General features: G+C 41.5%; 1 protein-coding gene across 3 annotated transcripts in view; it reads right to left on the bottom strand.

Annotated features, from left to right (window-relative positions):
• Positions 1-23,526, bottom strand: part of zfhx3b (zinc finger homeobox 3b) — a 402,832-nt gene that overhangs the window by 23,416 nt on the left and 355,890 nt on the right. For all 3 annotated transcript variants that reach the window (XM_086024981.1, XM_086024983.1, XM_086024982.1), the window contains one exon: positions 3,907-4,014. In XM_086024981.1, coding sequence (XP_085881107.1) covers positions 3,907-4,014 — 108 coding nt within the window. The remainder of the gene's footprint in view (positions 1-3,906; positions 4,015-23,526) is intronic.

The following is a 23,526-nucleotide window of genomic DNA, read 5'->3' as shown; positions in this document are numbered from 1 at the left end:
CACTCATGCAACCCGTGCAATTGTACATCCCTGCAAACTACAACCACGCTAATAAACAAACATTGTGAACGTGTCAGTAATAAAACTATTGTTATCTTTGAAGGCAGAATTTTTTCATACAGCTATCACTAGACCTCATTAGGCAGTGCAGCCGTACCTAATGAAGTGACCGGTGAGTGTTGCTACTCAGCGTAATGATCACAGAAACCTGCCACATGTCGACTATGTTTGCAGTAGCTGACGTTTACATGTGTCTGCATGCCTACGAGTGCATAAAGGCACCATCTTTGCGATAAACACAACTTAATAATGAAGGCACCTTTCAAAATAAAATGATGCGCAGGAAACATATGCATTTTACAGCCGCTTCTGATGTACTTTTAAGTGATTTTAATGAACAGCGAGGAGCCGGAGAACAAGAAAGGCAAAATGAGATTGACAGTGGCTTTGCGCCTTTCTTCTGTGCCAGCTAATGCCGCCTGTGTGACAGTGACTGTCATTTGTAAAGGAACAATTGTGCCCTGCTCTGGCAACTACATGACAATGATGAGAAGGAACACTCCAGTAGTTGCAAGGGTGAACTTAGAAGAAAAAAAAAAAAAAAAAGAAGAAAAAAACAAAAACAGTTGGGTGCCTGAGCACCTTTCAGATAACTAACAGCCTGGCCAAGACATTTATTGGCCATATTGTAACCCGCACAACATCTGTGTGCCGCCTGTGTAAACATCATCAGGCCAAACAAAGCGCGCCTCTGTTTACCGCATCCATCGTCGGGCCCGACTCGCCTTTCTACCATGCTCAAAATATGCTTTTTGACACTTGCTTTCAATGACCATTGTGTTCATCAGTCACACACGCCCCAAAAAGTTTCAAGCACAAGCCGGTACTCTTCCATTAAAACTACAGCTGCCTGCCTTTTGCTGACAACATGGCACCTCAACCTCTCCACCCACCTTTTTCCCTGACATCAAACACAACCTCAGACCCGCTTCCCTAATGCACATGCTATTTTTAACTAAGCGTTTCTAATAAGCTGCTGGGAAGCTGTAAATTTTTCATATGCAAGCACATATTTCCTTTGTGAAAACACAGAAACACACTTATTTGGTGATTAGCGACTGACAGAGGGGAGGAAAGGAAGCCAATGCGCTTGTATCAAATTGCATGCCTTTCAAAAAAGGAAGAATCCTAATGCGAGGAGTCATCTTCCTGCGCACACCAGGTACGAGTGAATTATTAATCGGCCGGCTCATTTTAATGCTTTTTAAAGTGCTTTATTTTGATGTGCTAAAACATACTTTTAGCCATATTCAGTCAGGCATGCATATCATTATTTCTCCCATCAAAGAAGAGTGTCACCCTTTCAAAGAGCACAAACAACTCAGCCTCATTTAAAATAGAAAGTTCGAATATCAAAGTCGTTTTACAAAGACCGGGCTTCAAACGCTGATGAAGTTTTTAGTTTCTTTTTGTTATTTTCCAGTACTTTTTTAAAAAAAAAAAAAGAGAGGTATGCAAGAAGGTCTGTATCATTTTCCAGCTCTTAACCTAACGAGTGTAAATCAAACACCGTGCAGTCACACACAAAAAAAAGAAATTGACAAGTGAGAAGTATCTATCCAGGCACGGTCGAGTGTTCAGTGTCACCGTGATCAGAACTCTCCTGTCATCAATACAGCCACCTACAATGGCACGATTGATTTTATGACACTGGCAAAAACGAATGATCTGTACTTTGTGGTCAAACGTACTGGGATTAGGGGTGAAACGAGCCCTCCAGTAATTTGAGTACTTCAATTTAAAAAAAAATGCTGGAGGATTTTTTTTCTGCCTCGGGTGCATGCAAAAATACATACAATCTTTCCACATAGAGTTATGCACAGACATCAGAATGTTTTTATTTTGAATTTGTTCCTGGCAGCACATGGCAGTTGATTTGACTCGTCTGGAAGTTGGGTATTTGGAGTCCAGTTTACATTGACATCACAAACAGTTGCCACCAACCTCAACACATCATCCTAAAATCATGTTCAGTCACTAATTAAGGACACACAAAAAAAAACTCTAATTAATTAAGCTGACACTGAATAATACGGCACCTGTTGCCAGTGTTAGCGGCTAGTAGCTCGCCGCCAAGCGAATGCCCTGATAGGCTGGTTAGAGCCGTCGGACTTCTTTACAAAGTCAGTTTAATCGGCGAAAATGACTCTGCACACTTTGATGATGACTCCCTGACTCAGTTGAAGTTGCTGCTGATCAATTTTTAACAAACCAGCCTTACTCAAATGTGCTCTTTTAGCTGGCAAAATCGCTACTGTGGTTCTGATGTCACTTCATCTCATAAGCCAAAGACTCACTTACTAAAGTTTTTCGAGGAGAAAATACAAAAAGCTCACCTTTGATGCGGAATGTAGAAGTGATCATTTGACAATGTAGAGATTTATGGAAACTTGTAGATGTTTGTATGAATAAAGTACTATATATTGATAGTACTTATCAAATATTGTTGATAATTATTGTGAGAAATCATTGACATTACAGCCTGACCGATATTAGCTCAGGCCCTATCAGCCACTTTCCATAAAACCGGATCCAATGGGATTCTTTTACCGTTTGAATTCAAAATTATTTAGGTTGAAAGAAAATTCCTGAAAAACAAAGTCATGCAAACAAATTAAGAATTTTACTCAACTTCCGTAAGTGACTTTGTAATCTGCAGTAATATTAGTCATTTTTCACAGAGGGTAAATAATACATGCCTGTATTGTAATATTGTCTGTCTACATGTGTTGCTGTACCGCTTCTGTTTAAATATCGGCCCCTTTAAGTACTATAACCACATAGATGCTAGTCATTAACAAAAAAAAAAAATCATCCTAACGTCGGCTCCTATCTGGAAAATCTTGTAAGTCTCTTCTCAAGGCACCACTCATAGAGGTGCTATGATGAATCGATGAATTGACAACAAATCAATTACCAAATTAATTGATTTTTAATTATTTGACACTGGACAACAGGAAACTTTAATCAAATATGGCCTTATTATTATTATTATTATTATGAAATCCTGAAGCGCTAAAGAAAAAAAAACATTAGGGCAGCGTCGGAATCAGTGCACAAAATTAATCTTGCATCTCTGATTACAAAATGTTGTAAACATTTGTTGATAATGGATTAATCATTTGCAGACCTTGTTTAATTTAAAAATGTCTAACTCCTCAGAATTTCAGCCTCACTACTGTAAATACTGACAGATTTGCTTTTAACTTTGAAAAACAATTATCACCATCACCAGAAAGAGAAACGTAATTATTTTTTGTTCATGTCTGCACTGTCAATTTGAATAAATATTCTCTTTTTTTTTTTTTTTTTTTTTTTACTAAAGGCATGGAAATTAAAACATGCTCTTTTTAAATCCATGTAATCCACAAAAATAATTGACAGATTAATCGATTATTAAAATAATGGTTTGTTGAAGCCCTAAATGTGAAAAAGTCGAATTTTGCAGTGACAGCTCAAACAATAAAACAACACAAACAGCTCTGAAGCGTCGCTGAAGTCAGCCGGTGTCACCAACCACAAGCCGTCGTCCCACACATAAAACCTTCCGGATGGGATACTGTCCGAGCAAAGTATGTGATCTTGTATGCGTGTGTGTGCGAGTGTGAATTTGCGTGAAGGGGGCGGTGCTAAACACACACGTGTTACTACTAGCACCAACAGCACACTTGCAGTCTGCCCCGAAAGAACGAGCTGTGATTGCGACTGCTCTCACTATGTTGTTGAAATATGCTTCAGTTAGACAAAAGGCCTTATGTGCAGCACATATTCAGGTGCCGGGCCCCCATGTTTCCCCGCTCAAAGCGCTCCCCCAAGTGTGTGGTGTTCTGGAAATATTGCCCTTACCTGTCCTTTTGGTGAGCTCCTTCTCCCCCCCACTTTCTCTGTCTTTGGTTTGATCCTCCTGGTCTGTGGTGGTCTCACTAGCAGCCTCCACATCCTCACTCAGCTCTCCTGAAGGGGGAGGGAGGATGGCAAATGTAAATCACCAAGCCATCAGAATTGGTGGAAGCACTTAAAGGGACGGCAGCGTTGTGTTTCTATAGGCGCCCGCAACAATTACATTTGCTGACACACGGTTACGAGGCTCGCAAACAAAGAGGACACAATCTGCCGTCTGCTTTCACTCTTCGCCCTCAACTGGAAATATATTGAAAGAGAAAATACAAATGTATTTGTATGCAGTGATTTTTTTTGGTCAACTACATTTTCTTTTAATGTGAAGCATCCTACAAGACAAAGACCAAAATACATTCCCCTGGCCCCTGTTGCTAACTACGCATCCCCCAGCCTTATATACACTATGTTACCAAAACTATTCGCTCACCTGCCTTGACTCATACTATGAACCGAAGTGCCATCGCATTCCTAACCCACAGAGTTCAATATGTTCCCACAAGGTTGGGAGCATGGAACTGTCCAAAATGTTTTGGTATCCTGAAGCATTCAAAGTTCCTTTCACTGGAACTAAGGCGCCAAGCCCAGCTCCTGAAAAACAACCCCACACCATAATTCCTCCTCCACCAAACTTCACAGTCGGCACAATGCGGTCTGAAATGTACCGTTGTCTTGGCAACCTCCAAACCAAGATTCGTCCATCAGATTGCCAGATGGAAAAGCGTGATTCATCACTCCAGAGAACTGGTCGCCACTGCTCTAGAGGCCAGTGGCGGTGTGCTTTACACCATTGCATCCGACGCTTTGCATTGCACTTGGTGATGTGAGGCTTGGCTGCAGCTGCTCGGCCATGGAAACCCATTCCATGAAGCTCTCTGCGCACTGTACTTGGGCTAATCTGAAGGTCAAATGAAGTTTGTAGCTCTGTTGCAATTGACTGTGCAGAAAGTCGGCGACCTCTTTGCACATCCTATGACAGTTCCACGCTGGAATTCACTGAGCTCCTGAGAGCGGCCTATTCTTTCACAAACGTCTTGTTTCACAGTCTGCATGCCTGAGTGCTTGATTTTATATACCTCTGGCCAGGCCAAGTGATTAGGACACTTGATTCTGATCATTTGAATGGGTGAGCGAATACTTTTGGTAATATAGTGTATATTGAGAGAAAAAAAAAAAATCATACATATTTAAAACTGTCAGGGATGCAACTCCTTTGACTTTATTTCAAGCCAAAGGCAGCGATCCACTGTAACCATCTTAAAAGCCTCCGCTCGATATATCAGACCATTTAGGTTGCGTCGAAGTCCAACAATGGATATCCAATAATGACGTTTGTAAGTAACACACAAAGGAAAAGAGAGCGAAAACAGATAATAAAAAGACCATCAATCACCTTTATTTCCCTCCAGCGCCCCTTGAACATCCCCCTTGCCTGTAAAGTTTGTTTAAAAGTAGCGGGACCCCGCATGCAACAGCATTGATCCGACAACAGTAAACTAGGCCGTGTGGTCAATAGGCCTTATCAGTTATTACACAAGTCAGCTAATTCTCAGTAAATGTGCTTAAATGCTCTTTAGAAAATGCTTTCATGCTCAGGTCCCGACACTACGAGCTATTGACGTATTGACGACGTTACAAGAGCCATACTGAAATATCCTGTTCAAGTATTCAGCCCCGCGGCCATCACATGGCCGGCCCGATTCAGCTCGCCACATGACTACCCGCAGCAAAAAACACTTTTATGATGGTACATTATCCCCGACGCTCGCTGTTTATCCCGTCCGCGGTCAAACACTCACGAGAAGAGGGGACGACATCATGAATGCTTTGACACACACACACATATGGGTTGTGAACAAATGGTGCTGCAAAAGATGCCTTATAAAGGACAGCTCATAAATGACAATTTGAGGAAATTGTTAATGGTATTATACAGACCAATTGTGCGTATGAAACAATTGGTCTGTATAATACCTTCCCTAGATGATGAGAGGATGACTAACTTTTTCTGGCTTGTATAACAGCATCTATACTAGAGCACTCTTCTTAAAAGTCAAAGGGCCATTTATTGACAATATTGTTAGATTTTATGTACATACATATACACGCATATATATATATATATATATATATATATATATATATATATATATATATATATATATATATATATATATTAATCCATTCAATTAATCGAAAAATCAAATTGATTAAATTCTGCTTTTTCATTCCAGATGCATAGCACATTTTGAATGTATAGAACAAATTATTATTTAGCGCCAAACATCATTGCATATTGCATTTGTGGATGGCTGCAGAACCACACTAGTGCACAGACATAAGCTTGGTAGCAAATTCTTTTTTTTAATCGAATCTAATCGAAAATTGGGAACTGAAAATCCAAAATTTAATTGGGCCTTGAGTGAATTGTTACGTCCCTAATTTTTCTTCAAAACAACCACACATTCCAAACTAAAACAAAATGTAATTGAAAAAAAAGAACAAAAAAGAAAACGTGACTCTTGTCATGAAACATTTTTCTTTTAAAATCTAAACACAAAGTACCACAATAAAGTGTGTGTTCTTTTCTAAGAAACCATAAGAAAAGGAAAGGATTGGTAAGTGAACCCAAAAAGGCTAAATAACAAAAATAAAATATCCATGAAGAACGCTGTTCAGTCAGCAAAATATACACAGCTAGCATTGCACTTCCTGTATTATGCTCTTATTCTGAAAGACAAAGTGTACCACTTCCAGTAACGCAAGTTGCTAAGTAAGCAACTTTTAAAACTAAACATCATGTAATTAGAATAATTTGTCGCACATTTGTGGGCACGCCCCCAGAAAAAACCCATGTCCGTAATAGAATGTTACAATAATATTGAATATTATCGGTTAGAAGTGTTATTCTAAGCGAGGCTGTGGGTGTGTAACACAAGTGCACAACAAATAACTGGCACCTGGTATAACACACCTTCTGTCTCTGATTGGTTGTTTTTCTCGTGCACGGTGGTTTCTTGTATAGCCAATTCAAATGGTGCCAAGACGTTTTTTTTCTTAAATCGTGTAATCGTGTGCTTCGTGAGTCTGACTTTTCCATTTTATATGATACAATGATTCTGTTATGTTCCACAAGCAAACCACAAAATCTATCCAGTGTAGCTCATCCCCAGCCGGTGAGGCAGATCTTAAATATTCCTTCACAAGACATTGTCAATTTTACCGGAATTAGGTTGCTGCACAGCTGCATGGGTGAGCTAAGATTACAAAATAATCCCCAGGTACATTTTACAAGGGGTGGGGGGCTGTGCCATTTTTTTTCACAGTGACGCTTGTAGTAGGACTAATTCACCACCTCCACATTATTATACACTTTGCACACAGTATGATGTGCTTAAACATTGCAATGATAGACTTTTCCCATTTAGATTTCCTACACATAATGCACACGTGATACCTTTGACTCGTTGTTTTTAATACATACACAGACCCCCCCTCAATACGTGTAACACAAAATCGGACTTTCAAGTGGGACTTAAACTCAATTCAAATTGATATTATGTTATTATGTTTTGAGTATTTGTGTTCACTGCATCACACTCTTATTTAGCAACATGAATCACAGTATTAGAACTATTTCTCATATCACGCAGTATGCTTCAAGACTGTAAAGTACAACTAAACATTTTGTTGTGTTGATAATTAATAGCGCTCTATTATCTTTGCAAAGGCAGACTTTACACAACAATCCCGGTACACACAACCCTAAGTGACAGCCACCATTTTTTTTTTTTAATTCAATTCCAGGCGCAGCATCATGTACATGTTTAAGTAGAAAAGTAATTTACAAATGCCTCAACTCCAGTGGGGAAAAAAAGCTTAAAGCCATGCAAACCATAATTAATGAAAGGTCAAAAGTGGCCTAAAAGTAAAGACGGGAAGAGAAAGAAAACAGTAAAAACGCAGCTCGAGAACAAGTCAGACAGCAACACTCAGAGCTACGGCAGGGGGCCATTTCTAACCCAAATTTGGGATATGCAAAGACTAATAGCCTGAAGGTTGTCTTATAATTAATTGTCTTCATTAACCATCCTAATACAACAATATGAAGCACTTCCATTAATCTAATCATGCAGGCTGAATAAACTCATGGCTGACACAAAGATTACACTCATTTGTTCCAAGCAGACGAGGATGAGATTTGCTCTGCCACTCACTCAATGGGGACAGTCCACAAGCGCACACACGCAGACACACCGACGCGTGCACACACACACCCTCCAGACATCTAGCAGCTTGCCTTGCTCCTGTGTGTGTGACGGTGGTGAGTGCAGGGGCTTAATCGGGCCCATAGGTGTCACTCTTTACAAGCCGGGAGAACTCACACACTAATGAGGTGTGGTGGGGAGGGGGTGTTGGGGGTGGGGGGGTGGGGGGGATTCAGCAAAAGCTAGAGAGAGTGGAAGAGAGGGGAGGGAAGAAAAAAAAAACAGAAGAAATGTTCGGAGATGACAAAAGCAGATGCTATGCAAAGGACGTCCGGTGAAGATGAGACTGAAAAATAAACAACAATATTACCTTCATGATGAGCGGGAACAGCCTCGGTTTCCCCCAACGCCCCCGCCCACCCACCCACGCACACACGCACACACACGCAAGAGCAGTGATTACACTGACGCTAATCAGACTGACAAGCACAAACGTCCCTAATAAATAATTGATGGTAACCACTGCACTTTCCAGTATTCCTTCCCAGACTGTGGAGAAGAAGAGCAGCAAGTAATAATAGTCAGTCTAAATATCTTTCACTAGGTCAGGCTCCTCCCTCCATGCTCTCGGCCTCGGCAGATGACACGGCCGCGATGCCGGCCGACTTTCTTGACAGAGCGGAGAAGTGCGGTCCTACCTGAGGAGGGCTGCAGCGCTTCCTAAAAACACTCGGCATTCTAAGCTGCATTTACAAAGGCGAGACGCGAGTCTCTAGTTGTGTCTCATTATGATCACTGAGGCTGCTATCATTTGAACTAGGTGTCACCTAACCGCTGTCTAACTCAGAGGTGAGCTTCCACCGCTTTATCCAGACCGAGACAGCTTCCTTTTTTTCTCTTTTAGCACTGCACTGTCGGATAAAAAGTGATCTTATTTCACAGTTCATAGAAGCCTCTCTCTCACTTTTTTTTTTTTTTTTTTTAAATCCTTCTTTGCACCACCATCATTCGCCCCCACCCCCAATCGCTCCATGAAGCATTGCACCCCTTTCCTCGTATCAAAGTTGTCCTGACTCCGGACTAGAGGGTGCAAAATGGAAGTGACAGGAGGGGCAGCGCAGGACAATGAGACACAGGAGCCATGCTGAGGGCTTTCATGCATTGTCCTCGTATCAGCACCTCTGCGCCCCACATATGCAACATGACCACCCCTCCCTTACGCTCGCATCCAATCAGAAGCCCATCCCCTCTGACAGCTCACCAACCTCCCGCCCCCGAGTTTTTCAGGCTGTCCATAAACATAGGGTTGTCAGTGCAAACTTAAATAAAGTACAAAATGCCTCTGTATTGCCTGGTTAAAATTAGGGCCCGACCGATAGGAAATCCTTTTTTTTTTTTTGGAGAATGATGCAGATTCCGATATTTCGCAGAATAAAATAACAAAAAAAAAACGATTAATCGTTCGATTAATTATAAAACAACAACTTATTTTTGGTCTGTTAATGTAAAAAAAACAAAAAACAATTAACACATGAATTACAGGCAGAATTTTTGACTGTTTTACAATATTTTGTCCTACAGTTGATATCGTTGAAAAATTTGTGAAACTTACAACAGAGAAAAATTGACCAGGAATGTTTGAATGTCATTTGTCTTATGTATATATGATGTGAAAAAAATTCTCTCTCTCTTAAAATTATAATATTACAGGACAAAGTATTGTCAAATTTAAAAGAGACAATCCAATTCGATTGGCCGGCTGATTAATCGCTCGTGCCCTAAAATTTGCTTACACAGTGGACAAATGTATTGTAATACACAGCTCGTAAACAGTCAGTCAGGCTACAACTTCGTTCGTCATCACCAAATTATTTCTGGACAACTATGAGGGGACATTTTGGGGAAGGCCCTATTTCTAAGGTTTCCAGATGAGATTTGGTGCGAGACATGACCTAGAGATCTGGAGCTAAGATGCTGAGTCAGGACACACGTCTTAGACGCGCATCCAGCATTTTGTTGAAAGTCTCGCCAGACAGCTCCAGCTTTTCACCTCCTGTAGTTGTCCCAATATTTTTGGCCATAAGGTGCTAAATGAGGAATGCAATGTTAAAGGAAAAGGGAAAACAAACAAAAAAAAGTCCGATTTGCGGATATTCGTCACACCCTGTCTCCCACACATTTTTCACAGAAAGGAAAGAAGCTACTTCAGCGCTGCTGGTTACTGTCACGTGTTAGATTCCTAACCTGTCTTTTGGGGAAGGGTGGGTGGGGGTGGGGGGGGCACGACGCAGGCAGGCACGCATGCAGGCAGGCATGCAGGCAGGCATCTCTCTCGCCGCTGGCCCTGCTGTGACCTCAGGACCTAAATGTGAATGAATACTTTGTGTCTCCATGGGGCCGAGGGCGAGCGTAAGGGAAGGAGGGAGGAGCCTTGTAAGATGGAGGAGGGGTACGAGGGTTAGGGCAGCTAATAACTAAGACAACTTTAAAGGGCAAGTTAATCACAAACAGCAGCCGTAGCTCACACCGAGCCAAGTGGCCCCCCTCTTTGCTCATCACACATGAGCCCCACAAGTCTTCTACCCAAAGCTCATCATGTTCATCCACCTTGTCTGTAAGTCCAATTTTGAGCAACTAGTAGGTCCTTTTTGAGTCTGCATTTTCATTGCCACGAATAGAAATGTCATTTATCGGTTCAAGCCCCCACCAAAAATGTTGAGTTTTTTTTTTTAAAAGGAAAATAGCACAGCATGATATTGTCCATTATAAAAACACTGCAGTAATGACAATCAAATAGAATGTTAAGAATAAAGAGTTTGGGCATCATGATCAATTTGTTGCAGCTCCATCTGGTGTGTGTGTGAGATTTAGCCACCAGGGTGAAGTACAATGCAGTCATGCAGACACAAAAACGAGTTTCACAATCATTCTAATTGACGAGGTAAACTGCACAGTATAGAAGTGGATTTTCACAGAGAATAAAGAATATTTATCTGTCTACATGTGTTGATGTACCGTTTTTGTTCAAATATCCATTCCTTAACGCGTTCTAACCACATAGATGCTATTCATTAACCCAGCCATGGTTTCCCATTATGCGTTAGCATTAAATTAAGCTAGCAGACACTTGTGTGTGTGTCTATGTATATATATATATATATATATATATATATATATAGAGTAAACCTTACCTAGAATTGCTCTCTATAGGGTTCATACTTCTTAAGGCAGCTTAAATTCAAGACTTCACAATGTTGCTAATGTCCCATGCTGATGTTATGACGAGTATTTCAATAAATTATTTCGAAGAATGTTGATTTATTTTGCGATTTGAGACTATTTGCAATCATAAAATACTACTGTTAACATTTTCTACGAATTTTGAAAGATTGATTTAAGACATATTAATTCCAATTAAGACCTTGTTTTTAAATTTATGGATTCAGTGCCTTTTAAGTTAAGTTCACGGCCACCTTGAGGTGCTTACACCTCAAAGTGTTTCATGAAAAAATAAATGGCCAAAATCTTGAAAAACTTGCATGGTCGCAAGTGGGGTCACTTGTATCTCAAGGCACCGCTGTTCTTCAAATGAAGAGCTGTTATTTAGCAGCGGGCAAGATGAATTTGATATTTTCCCCTAAAGTGGTGTGTCTCTCATGGGAAATATCGCTAATTAGAAATAGTTCACCATAATGGCATGTTTAGATACATTACCCCCCCCCCAAAAAAAAAAAAAAAAGTGAGTGGCGCTCTACTTCTCATTGTGTTGAGTGATGAAGAAGAGAAGGATCTAGGTTAATGTGGCTGCACAGGGAGTACGCATTCAGGGACTGCTCACTCTTCTGCCCCGCCACACACACACACAAGCACGACTGTGAATTCCTTGAATGTCCGCTCACTAACAAATATTATGTCCACAAAGGGGGATGCTGGCTGTACTTTTGCCTGCTGTAAGATGTGGGACTAAAAGCCTGCATGGGGGCAAAAGCATCACTGGCCACTGCGCTTCCATCTACTCTGCCCGAGGGACAATGTCCCGCACAAAGGGTCATTCTGGCTGTGTGCCCCCCCTCCCATGCATGTTTGCTGCTTCCTCTTAAATCACCCTCCTTTTATTAATGCATCTTTTTTTTCTCTCACTCTCTCCCCCTCCCGTTCACACTACAATGCTTCCACCTATTTGCAGCCATTCAATAGGAGCTTCCAGAATTGGAAGCGGGGGTGAGCGAGGAGGGCTGAAGGGGTGTCTGGGAAAAGAAAAAAAAAAAAAAAAAAAAGCCGCTGTCATGAAGGGCAATCACATCAAGTCTGAAATATTCACCAGTGGCTTGGAAAATGCGATGGTACAGTTATGACAGGCGAACAGGCCACTCTCACCCCAACGCCACACCCTCCCCATTCAGGGCAAACGCACCGTGGACACTCTGAATATGTATAGCCTGGAAAATGTATTGATTTTTCATTTGGCAACAACTAAAAAAAAAAAAAAAGAAAAAAGGGACACACTCATGCACAAAAATCACATAACCTGAAACTGTCACAACACTTTTGTTCATATCTCATCTCTCCTGATGTTTGGCTTTTGCCACAAACTGTCTTTAATTACCAGGTACAGCCCGCTTCAGAGCCTCCCCTCCACCGAGACACAGCCACATACAGCCTGCTGGGCTTAACAAGACAGCCCACATCTATTATATATGACATACACCCAGCAGCTTTTGTCTCATATCTGACTAATAAGCCCGCCAAATATGACTATACCCACTGTTTGTTTTGCTATTATACACACGGTATACCTGCTTACGCAGGAGGAAAACTTGACAATTAAAAGTACAGACTGCTGCGAGGAAAGTAACACTTTTAATGTTCTGTACTGTGTCCATTGTTCAAAGAGAAACCATTAGAGCTGCTATTAATGAATATTTTAATAATCAACGAATCTGTCTATTATTTTTTATGAATTGATAGATTGGATACTGCGATTGGCTGGCAACCAGTTCAGGGTGTCCCCCGCCTACTGCCCGAAGACAGCTGGGATAGGCTCCAGCACGCCCGAGACCCTTGTGAGGAGAAGTGGTATAGATAATGGATGGATGGATGGATGGATAGATTGGATTAAAAAAAAAACAAAAAAACATTTCCATCCATTTTTTTCAAAGCAGGACGTTTTTTTCAATATATTCAGTACAGTATAATATTATTTGACAGTGCATAAAATGTACAAACGTGAATGGATTACAATTCAGTTAAAAGTATCCCATATGCCAGAAACTCAGAAAAAATGCAGGATCATTGTTGTTGCAAAGAAGATGTTTGCAAATGTCTCTCTTTGATGAAACACAAAGACAAATAATCTGCTTTTATGGATGACTAAAGAAATCAGAGGATATTTACTGTTGAGAGGCTGAAATTTGTTGTCGATTAATCTAATTAATTAAATGTTGCACCTCTACAAACAATATATAGTATAATAACAACGGACAGGTAAATTGAAGACTCAAAATTGCCCGTAGGTGGGAATGATTGTTTGTCTATATGTGTCCTCCAATTGACTGTCAACTAATCCAGCCTCAATAGTATTTCCAGAGCTTGGCATCGTCCCTCCGTCCCTGAGTTTCCATCCTGCATATTTGAATTGACCCACCTGATCCCAGTCGGTCAGAGTCAGCCAACCAGCATCGTGAATGTACTTAACCCATACCACGTCAAACGCAGGTGCCGCACTCCTCACATGCAGTCCAGTAAGGAAAAATAAATAAATAAAAGAGTGTTGTGTACCTTGCGGTCCCACGGACGCAATCACATGCCCTATATTATTTTTATTTCCCCCGGTCACCACGCTGTGCATATGGGTGTGTCAGTTGTTTTTGTTTGATATTTTTCTTCGTTTGGCGGCGCCTGCGTGTGACGTGAAAATTCCGTTCTCGACGGCGATTTGCTGTCGCCGACGAGGGACGGGGTGGGACCACGTCGTCGTTTAAATACGCAGATGGGAACTCGGTGACGGTTAGGCGATGCCCAGCTCTGGAATTTCCTGGTCCAACCTCATGTTTTGGTGGGATTCTATCCCCCCATATTCCAAAAACATATGCTTCTATGTAAAGAGTGAATGGTTGTTTGTGTATAAGTGTGCCATAATTGACTGGTGACCAGTCCAGGGTGTAACCCGCCTCTTTCCTGAAGACAGCTGGGATAGGCCGCAGCACATCTGGGACCCGAATGAGGTTAGCGGTAAAGAAAATGGATAGTTGGACAACAGCTACGACGACAAAAACAATGATAATGATAATTTATTGTTATTCAGAATTTGGAAGGAATTGCTATCTCCAATTGAACCTGAGTTTCTCAAACATTTCTACTTTAGAAACTCCTACCATTAATATTCAGCGTGTGTGCGTGTGTACGCGTGTGTCCATTAACAGTTGCTTATCTGTTTATCTCCACTTTTAGGCACCGCAGACGACTGCACTGACTGAAAAAGATCTCTGCCTGTCGATTTATTGAATGCGCCATTTGCATATCTTTGTAGTACATCCATCTGCCCGTGGACTGTTGTGTGGAGGTATTAGCGGGAAAATCAATGTTGCCATGGCGGGGCGTATGTAAGCGCCCAACCCTACGCGTGTTAGGTGTCCATCTGGCGGCTCTCGTACTGAGCTTATTAGCATACCGGGCCTTTCATTCAGTGTTTGTAAACTTGAAGTAAACACACAAGTTTCTTTTGCCCATCCATAGTGGGCTGCTACGGTCATCGCGTCCGCCTGATCCGCAGCCGTGGGCCCGACGGGTTGTTTGTTTATGGGAGCGTGCGCTGAGATAAAAGAGACTCGGCTGAGTTATGAATATCAATTTTGCTAATCAATTTAATTTCAAATATAGGGCATCATTGATGTGTGTTTGCTCTGCGAACTTTAACAACTTGCTAAGTAGAGATTTTCAATGATACAAGTGGATGAGAAGTGGAGGATGGACATTTTTACCTTAGCCAAGGAGCATTTTTACCCCTGTTTGTTTGTCAGAGGAGAAACAAGAAGGAATGATTACAGCTGTGGTTATATGAAGTGTATTATGGGGGCTAGAATGAGAAGAAAAAAAATACCAGAGAGAAAAACAAGTCATGCTATGAGAATAAAGTGAAGATATCATGAGAAAAAAAGAATACTGCAATAAAGTAGTAATAATACAAGAGGATGTCCAAAAATCTCCATTAAACAATTTTTTGTCTGGTAAAATGTCAACTTTATTTTCTTTCATTTTAAAGAAAAAAATTATTTTTATTTTTTTTTTACTTAGCGGTAATATTTGTACCATTGCGGTCCTAAAACAGTATAGTGGTGCCTTGAGATACGAGTGGTTGCTAAAATCTTTCCCCATTGAAATGAAAATATAATAAATCCATTCCATCCTCTCAAAAAAAGTTTGTAATGTGTTATGATGAGAAAAATGCAAATCTATAATAATGTAGTTTATAAAAATATACAGTAAATAGAATGTAGAGAATTGAATTTTGCTTCAACACAATGAACAAAACAGACATATCATTTACTGTACATGGAGACAGTTTCAGACGCCGGAGAAGCAGTAATAGTCATTCTTCGCAGAGGATAAAGAATACACACTCGTGAGTATTGCCATATGTTCCATCAACGTGTTGCTTCACAGTTTGTGTTCAAATATCCATGGCTTTGTTATCCAGTCTAGGGCGTTTCCCATTATGTGTTAGCATTAAGCTAGCTGACGTTAAAGCAAAGGTCTGCGTAATTCGCTTTCTATTGTTTAATTTGATGGTATGTTTCAATTAGGAGAGGCAATAACAGCCTGAAGCCTCCCTTTTGAAAAGTTGTTTACTGTCTTCACAACAAGCAGAAGTTTGGCAGTTTTAGCTCAAAAGTCAAAGCAAAAAATAAAAAATAAAAATAAAAAAAATCACCCGGATGTCTGCTCACATTTCGAAAAACTCGTTAGCCGTCTCACCTATATCTCAAGGCACCTTTGTAGGATAAAGGCATAAAAGTAGGATTTTTCCCTTGACAAACTGTAGGCATTTTTAGGAAATGGGTGTCTATGAAGGCATATCGTTGAGTGTTCCCAATTAGCATTGTTTGGCCTTGGTGGAGGTCTGTGCTGTATTCATTACATCGCACTGGGGGGCATATAATGGATATACAGTACATTTTTCTCCTGGAGAATGGAGTGGATAAACCGGGCAACCTTTCTTCTAACAAGCACCCTTGCTGGTTGCTCATAGCTAATTGCTAAAGAAATCCAATGATTACACAGCACAGGCACTTAAACCATCCACGAGAGTGCTCGCACTTACTGAAAAAAGCTCTCCCTACCTCTATCCATTTCTAATACAAATCAAACACGGGGGGCTTTCTTTCACCATTTGTCTTTCTTTCGGTTCCTCTTTGCATAGCCCATCCATTACTTTCACATGAAATATGAAAAGGCAATATCCTCTCTGTGTTTGTACTGAAGCGTAATGCGATTGTGTTGTCATTTATAAGAAATAATCGCAAACCTCTCTTTCATTTTCCAGTTCAAATAACCATGAAAAATTAGCCTTCAATGTCAGGGAGGACAACAAAGGGATGCACACAGACTATTGCTTCACCACTGCGCTTGACATTTCTCCTTAATAGGAAACCGGCTGGTTGTTCCTATCTTGCCTTTTCAATCTAACCTCTTTCTTCCTCTCTTTTTTTTTTTTTTTTTTTTTCAACCCAATTAAAAAGCTCTGTACTCAGATCTTTGTAAATGTTTCCTTCATTCTTTATTCATTGTGGAGGGTCTGGAGGTTAGGAAGGATATGGAGTGGATTACAATACTCCGGCCCTGCTCATTAGCACCCTTGCCTCAGTCCGCTAATGGCCACTGTCGGAGGGAGACGTCACCAGACGAGAGCTACGGGCCCTCGGTCGCTGTGACTACCGTCCGGCAGCCTGATGAATAAATAATTCAAAAGCTATCAGACGCTCTGGTTCCCCCCAAAACACACACTGGAGAGCCGGCTTGCGCAGGCCTCCCTCGCTGATCGGCATTTAGTCCTCACACATGATGTACAGCCAGATGTCAGGACAGACAATTTGACTTTGTGGTAGTCGGTGGATGTTTTTCATTGGCAGAGATCTTTTGTATTAGTGTGTGCAGCAAAGTAATGGTAATTGCTAAGTGTACTGCTGCCATTAAAGGCTTAAAAGGCTGGTTGTTTTCCACTGTAATTATGTACAAAATGATCAACTTTGCAGTGCAATTAGGTGATGTAATTATGTTTTTGGCCACAGTATGGAGAGAATGAAAACAACCCAAATATCACTGTAATGTAGTTTATGTCTTTTCCCGAGTCATGTGTAAATCAAAATCTTTATATTCCATATTGCCGCTGAAAGTTTTGATTTGCACTCCAAGAAAAGGTCATGGTTTAGTAATAGAGCATTATTGTAGTAAAACTGCACTGCGTCATCCTAGGTAATAATATTATACATATCTAATCACTACTGGGCATTTGCAGGTGTGCCTAATGTTGCGGTTTGTGTCGCTCGACTTCGCGACGACTCGCATATTCCTGGCTTTGTGACTTCATCTGCGTGTATGCCTCGTGATGCATATAATGAAATTCACTCTGAAAAGGGCTAATGAAAAAGACTTGCGTCATGCAATTAGCTGCTCCTTAATTCCTTTCTGCTAACGTATTAATTCATCATCAAAATAATTGTGTCCCGGATTATTTATTTATTTATATACTTGAATAGTGCATCTTAAAATACAAAACAGACTCCGAGCCAGGTGATGGGGATGCGTTGTAACAACTCGACCGTCATTTTGGACCTGCTACTTCGGCTTTTTCTCTGTGGTCTTTTCGGCTTTAATCAGTATGCCAATCTGCTTTAGGCTTTCAATTTCACCTGAGATTCAAAAATGCCCCTGAACGACACTTGACAGAACGCGCCTACGCAGTTCATTGTGTATGAGGGCTTCTTTTTTTTCCCTATCTCCCCTTTTTAGTTTTATTAAACGACTAGTTGCACCACTTCAGAAGAGCGTACCCTCTCACAGCAGGTCATATTTACTTACTCTCTAAGCACAATTTGATTTGAGCCAATTCTGCGGGGATACAACAGTCCGAAAGACATAAAGACAAACAGGCGAACGTTCTTGTGCATTCAATGAGATAAGTGTGCAAAGTTCTCTTCCCCTTATTCTTCGCGAGCACACCACGATGCAGTGGAAGTGGGCCGAAAACTCTCGGAGGTTTGGAACGGTGCTGCCCGCTGCGCTGCTCTCCAGAGGAACAGACTTGGAGTGATTACAGTCAAACTCAGTTATCTTTGGCTAAGCCACAGGAGAGGCAGAATAAAACATAGTCAAGGGAAAAAATTATACTGATGATGTGGCTTAAACATAAACCGGCTGTTTGAACATACGCAAACCAACTACTTCTGTACTCTTCTTGCACTGTGATATTTGGATCCATACTAAATTGTACAGATTAATAGACATCATTTGCATATGTCTGAATTTTTCTTCAACGAAAGACAAGAGTAATCTGCACCGCTTTTGGGCCAGATGGAACCCCAGTCTGGTTGATTTCACTAGTGCAAGCGCTCTGTGCCATGCTCGAGTATGGCATACTTTCCTGACTGCAGCACAGTTGTAAGCAAGACTGGATATGATTATTCGTGCTTTCACTTATTAAAGATAATCGCCAACTTATGCCCGCATACAAAGGGGGACGCGGCCAAAACTTCCTGAAGTGGACCATCGCGAAAAGAGAAATTGTCCACTCTGCTCGGCGCAGCAAGCAAATGAGCGCCACACATCTACAGCGACCCTGTATCGGGTTTTGAGGTTCCACATGCAATATACTGTACTGTATCATTTTTTTATTGAACAACAAAAACATGGTGTGAGTCTCAAGAAAGAAGCGTATTGCCACAAAGAGAGGAAATGGGTGACAACAAAGGAGAGGGTGTGGGTTTTTTTTTGACAGAGGCTCTCCACACTTGGCTTTCTTTTTCACTGGTGTTTTGCCATGTTGGTCGGTGGGTCTTAGATTACCAGAATAAACCGCACGACTCAAAACAGACCACAAAGTCAAACTCCCCATTATGCTTGCTCATACATAAGGATATGCACAGGCGATATTCCTCATCCGAAAACATTTCCTCCACCAATAAAGTGCGGCATCAACGGTAGCAATGTTTTCAGAACATCTTAAAGATCTGTTAAAGATACTGTTAGTCTAGTTTTATTTTTATCCAATGCTGTTCCTTACATTTCACTACAGCACTGCAGCACTGTCACTTAGAGTATTTTTTCCTCTGTACTATGTACAGGCCGAAATGAGTGTTCCTCATATTTTTTATGTAGATGTAGGTTGGTGTGTATACACATGTGTATATACACATGTTACTGCGTATATCTACATAGGTTTGATTCTAAATGTTTGCCGTCAATGTTATACATTAATGGCCACATTATGCCGCCGCCCCTGTGTGACCTATATCTTTGCTACTGTAACAATGAAAATTTCCCCACTGTGGGATCAATAAAGGCATTCTTATTCTTATTCTTATTCTTATCTTAAACGAGACCCTCGAAAAGCCCCAAGTGTGGCATAGGCTCATTTGTCCTACACACTGCTGCAAGGTACGATATTATTAAAGTGAATTTCAAAATGCCCTTGGATTCTCAAGTGGAAGCCAATTAAAAAAGCTTTGCAACATCCATTTTGTGCCGAGTGAACAGGTATGAGCAGGGAAGGGGGCTGGGGGGGTGGCGACGGTGGTGGTAGCGATTTGATGGATGTAGCAGCGGAGACGGGAGATTGCACAGGCAGGTGCTGTGCCCGATTTGCACCGTCAAATTGCTACACTCAATGGCTTTTTAATTCATGCACATTGTGGAATGTTATATTTACGGTAACTTCGACTTGAATGAATGTCACATGGGCCGCGTTGGTTGAATGTCATGTCATGTCATCTTCCAAACCGCTTATCCTATATAGGGTCGCGGGGAGTTGCTGGAGCCTATCCCAGCCGTCAATGGGCGAAGGCAGACTACACCCCGAACTGGTCGCCAGCCAGTCGCAGGGTACACATAGACACTGTCACTGAGCGGGAATCGATCCCACGCTGCCCGCACACAACTCAGGCGTGTGTACCACTACACTATCAGCGGACCTTGGTTGAATGTAATTTTTTTTTTCTACCTTCCTGGCTTTGGTGCTGACCAGGCACATAGACATGGAAATGAGAACTTATTTCCAATTCTAACCTCTATAAGGCATTGTGAGGGATTAATAACTGCTGCCCTGTGGCTATGCTCTCCTATTTCTTATTGCATGCACGATTTTTTGTGTGCGTGTGTGTGTGCGTGAGTGTATGTGTGTGTGTGTGTGTGTAATTTTACAGCAGGTCATTCACTCATTAGTCAGAGTTGGGAGAGTTTGGGGTGAAAGCCCAATAAGACACCAAATTAATTATTCATTTGTGCTGCTGGTGTTGTTGGGTCCTGCATGGGGCCTAACTAACAGAGGTCGGCCTTGGGAGGACTGTTGGAATAAACACTTTGGACAAATTGTATATTGTAGGTGTCAGTAAACCAGGAAAACACAAACACTAATCACCAAACTCATCATTAAAACAAGCTGCTAACAATAATGTGGCCCTGTGCGCAATGTTGCTTCCTCCCCTATGAGCCGAACCAGCATCGTAATACTCCATCATGCCCTCAGTGTACAGCAAGCCGTTGGCTCGTGAATGCAGCCAGACACAGCCCCCTTCCTCTCCATCCAGCCGGCGCTCCTTGCGTCGGCTCCAGTCAGGACCAGTGGCCTCCTGAGAAGGCTGTGATAAGAATTCATCTCTTACTATTATGTGCGCTTGTCCGTTACTTCAGTTCATCAGTCCAGTGCAGCCGAGTCAATGAAAGGCCATGTAATGAAGCAATCAGATGCAGCCTGCTTGTCTGGGCCCGCCACTCCATTCTCAGCTCGGGGGCCCGAGCTCCCAGTGCAGGCCGCGGGCTCAGGCAACATTGGACGGAGTCTGCACGCAGGCATTAATTTGAGACCTTGCCTTTCATTGAGCGGAGGATAAGCTCCTCTTACGTGTGCTTCACACCAGGTTTGCCACGTCCTGTGGGCATGGAGAATCATCCACTTTTAAAGACCTCCATTAGTTCAAACAGGCTTCTATATTTCCGCTAAACCAGTAAGTCAGATTGCTGTGGGATTCCACACTCAGATTACCAGTGGAAGTGGTCGGATGGAGAAACTTCTATCCACCGTCTCCTTAGTGCCACCTCTTACAGAGCTTCAACATGTGGAAACTATTAAGAGGATTTGGTGAGAGGAATGTATGTGTTGAAGCCTAAGCTGCGTCTCAAAGTAGAGGATTCAGTGTCTCATTTGTTTTATATTGCTATGGAAGTTTCTTTTCAAATTAAAAAGGGGAACTTTTTGGTCTAACTTATATTGTTATTTCTACCTTCAGGGGCTGGAAATGGCTTTAATGTTGATGGTATGGGGTTGTGGAGCAATCACTGCTTGACAAGATGAAAGTCATGGGTAGCTGTAGAAAATCAACTTGAGGACATTAACAAATTGTAGACGCGTGTAATGCTAAGAAATACCTGGACTCAATGTCACCCCCTACAGAACCTGGATGAGTGATTTCTCAACTCAAGTCAACTCAACAGGCACTATAAACACAAACGCAGTTGAAACAAAGTGCAGTACCTTAATAAAAATCGAACATAAAACATAGGACAAAAGGCACTAAAATAAGGGCTCCAGTCTCATGCTATGTTGAACACCAAAAAAGGTTTTAAAAATAAATTGACAGCGAAGGAGCTCGTCTAATGTGCACCAGGATGTCATTCCATAGTTTAGGACCAGTGAAAGAAAAAAGCAGCTGGTCAAATGACCTGAGGCACCCGGCGGGAATGTAGGGCACCATTTTGAGATTTGAAAACAAATATCAGAATCTTCAAAAATGAACTCTAAAGTGCACAGGCAGCCAGTGGTGGGAGATCGCAATAGGAGTTACTGTATGTGCTCCCTCTTACGTGTTCCAGTTAAAAATGCACAATTTGCCCTTAGCCACTTGCACAAATGTCCCCTCTTGCAGCCTCACAGCTGACCTGCAGCCAGCTTTGGCAAAAAAGACCCCACGGCTGCATTCTACCTGACAGCAGCTCCTTAACAAGCAGCAGTCATTAACCTCAAGAGCAGCCAGCTGCCATGTGATGTAGTACACTCGGCCCACTGCAGAAGGGCCCTATTGATCCCAGACATACTTGGTGCCTTCCTGGATGTCTCTAATCAATATGCAAATGGCCCACGGCATCGATTCAATATTAATTTTCAATTAGGGAATTCTCAGTGGGTCTTGAGGGGTCAATACAGATGTATTCAGAGCAAAGGCTTAAGCAAGTTGCAGGCATTGACGTTCCTCTGCCCAAGACAACTTACTTACTGTTTATTTAGCCAGCCCGGCTGTACGTCCTGATTAAGGCTTTGAGTAACATGCCGAGAGACAGATGGGCCTTTCCGCACTATCCCAACTAATAAGTCATCATCTCACACTGTTCCGTTTCACTGTCTTGTTTAGTCTGCTACTTAGAGAACATTTAGAAATACAAGAGTGGTTTTTGAAAATACTGCATATCTATACGCCTACATGCAGACAGTTTCCACAATTTAAATATAAACCAAGTCACCTATTTATTATACAGTAATAATCTACTTAGATGAGCCCACATAATTAATTCAAACAGCCATCTGAGGTTCAACTAAGTGATTAGAGGAGGAAATAAGTAAGCTCAATCTTTTCCAAAATCACACTCAAACTAAAACCGTCACATATACTTCCTTAAATCTATGCTCTCTTTTTGCTGAAAGCAAATGGGGAAAATCCTTGTCATATTTGTGCCATGGAGCTACAACGGCTGAAACTCACAGGTGAACAATGACAACAATCAAAGTTGGTATTTCAGGTGTGGACAAACCCTCCTCTAAATAACGCAACATAAAACAATGACAACATTTAAGCCTTCTATTGTGCGTCAATCAGAAAGCCTTGCTGTTTGTCGCTCGGCTCTGACTCACTGTCATGTTATGTGTTTTTTCAAGTCAATCAGGTTCTTGTGGCTCAGGCCTCTTGCCACCAGTATATATCAACACTTAACTTAAACTACTCGTAATATTTATAATTAGGGATATAATTGCACATACTTGCAAAGGATAATGAGAGGGATTTGGCCAGCAATTCAGATGTATCATAATAAAACAAAGTCAGAATGAAGTTGCAAATAAAAGCCATACAGTCCGGGCATAGAGAGCAGTAAAGGAGGC

The sequence above is a fragment of the Filicampus tigris genome, chromosome 3 (assembly GCF_054856515.1).
Source record: "Filicampus tigris isolate MCC_2025a chromosome 3, RoL_Ftig_1.0, whole genome shotgun sequence".
NCBI lineage: Eukaryota > Metazoa > Chordata > Actinopteri > Syngnathiformes > Syngnathidae > Filicampus > Filicampus tigris.
This window is presented reverse-complemented; position numbering and strand designations above follow the sequence as displayed.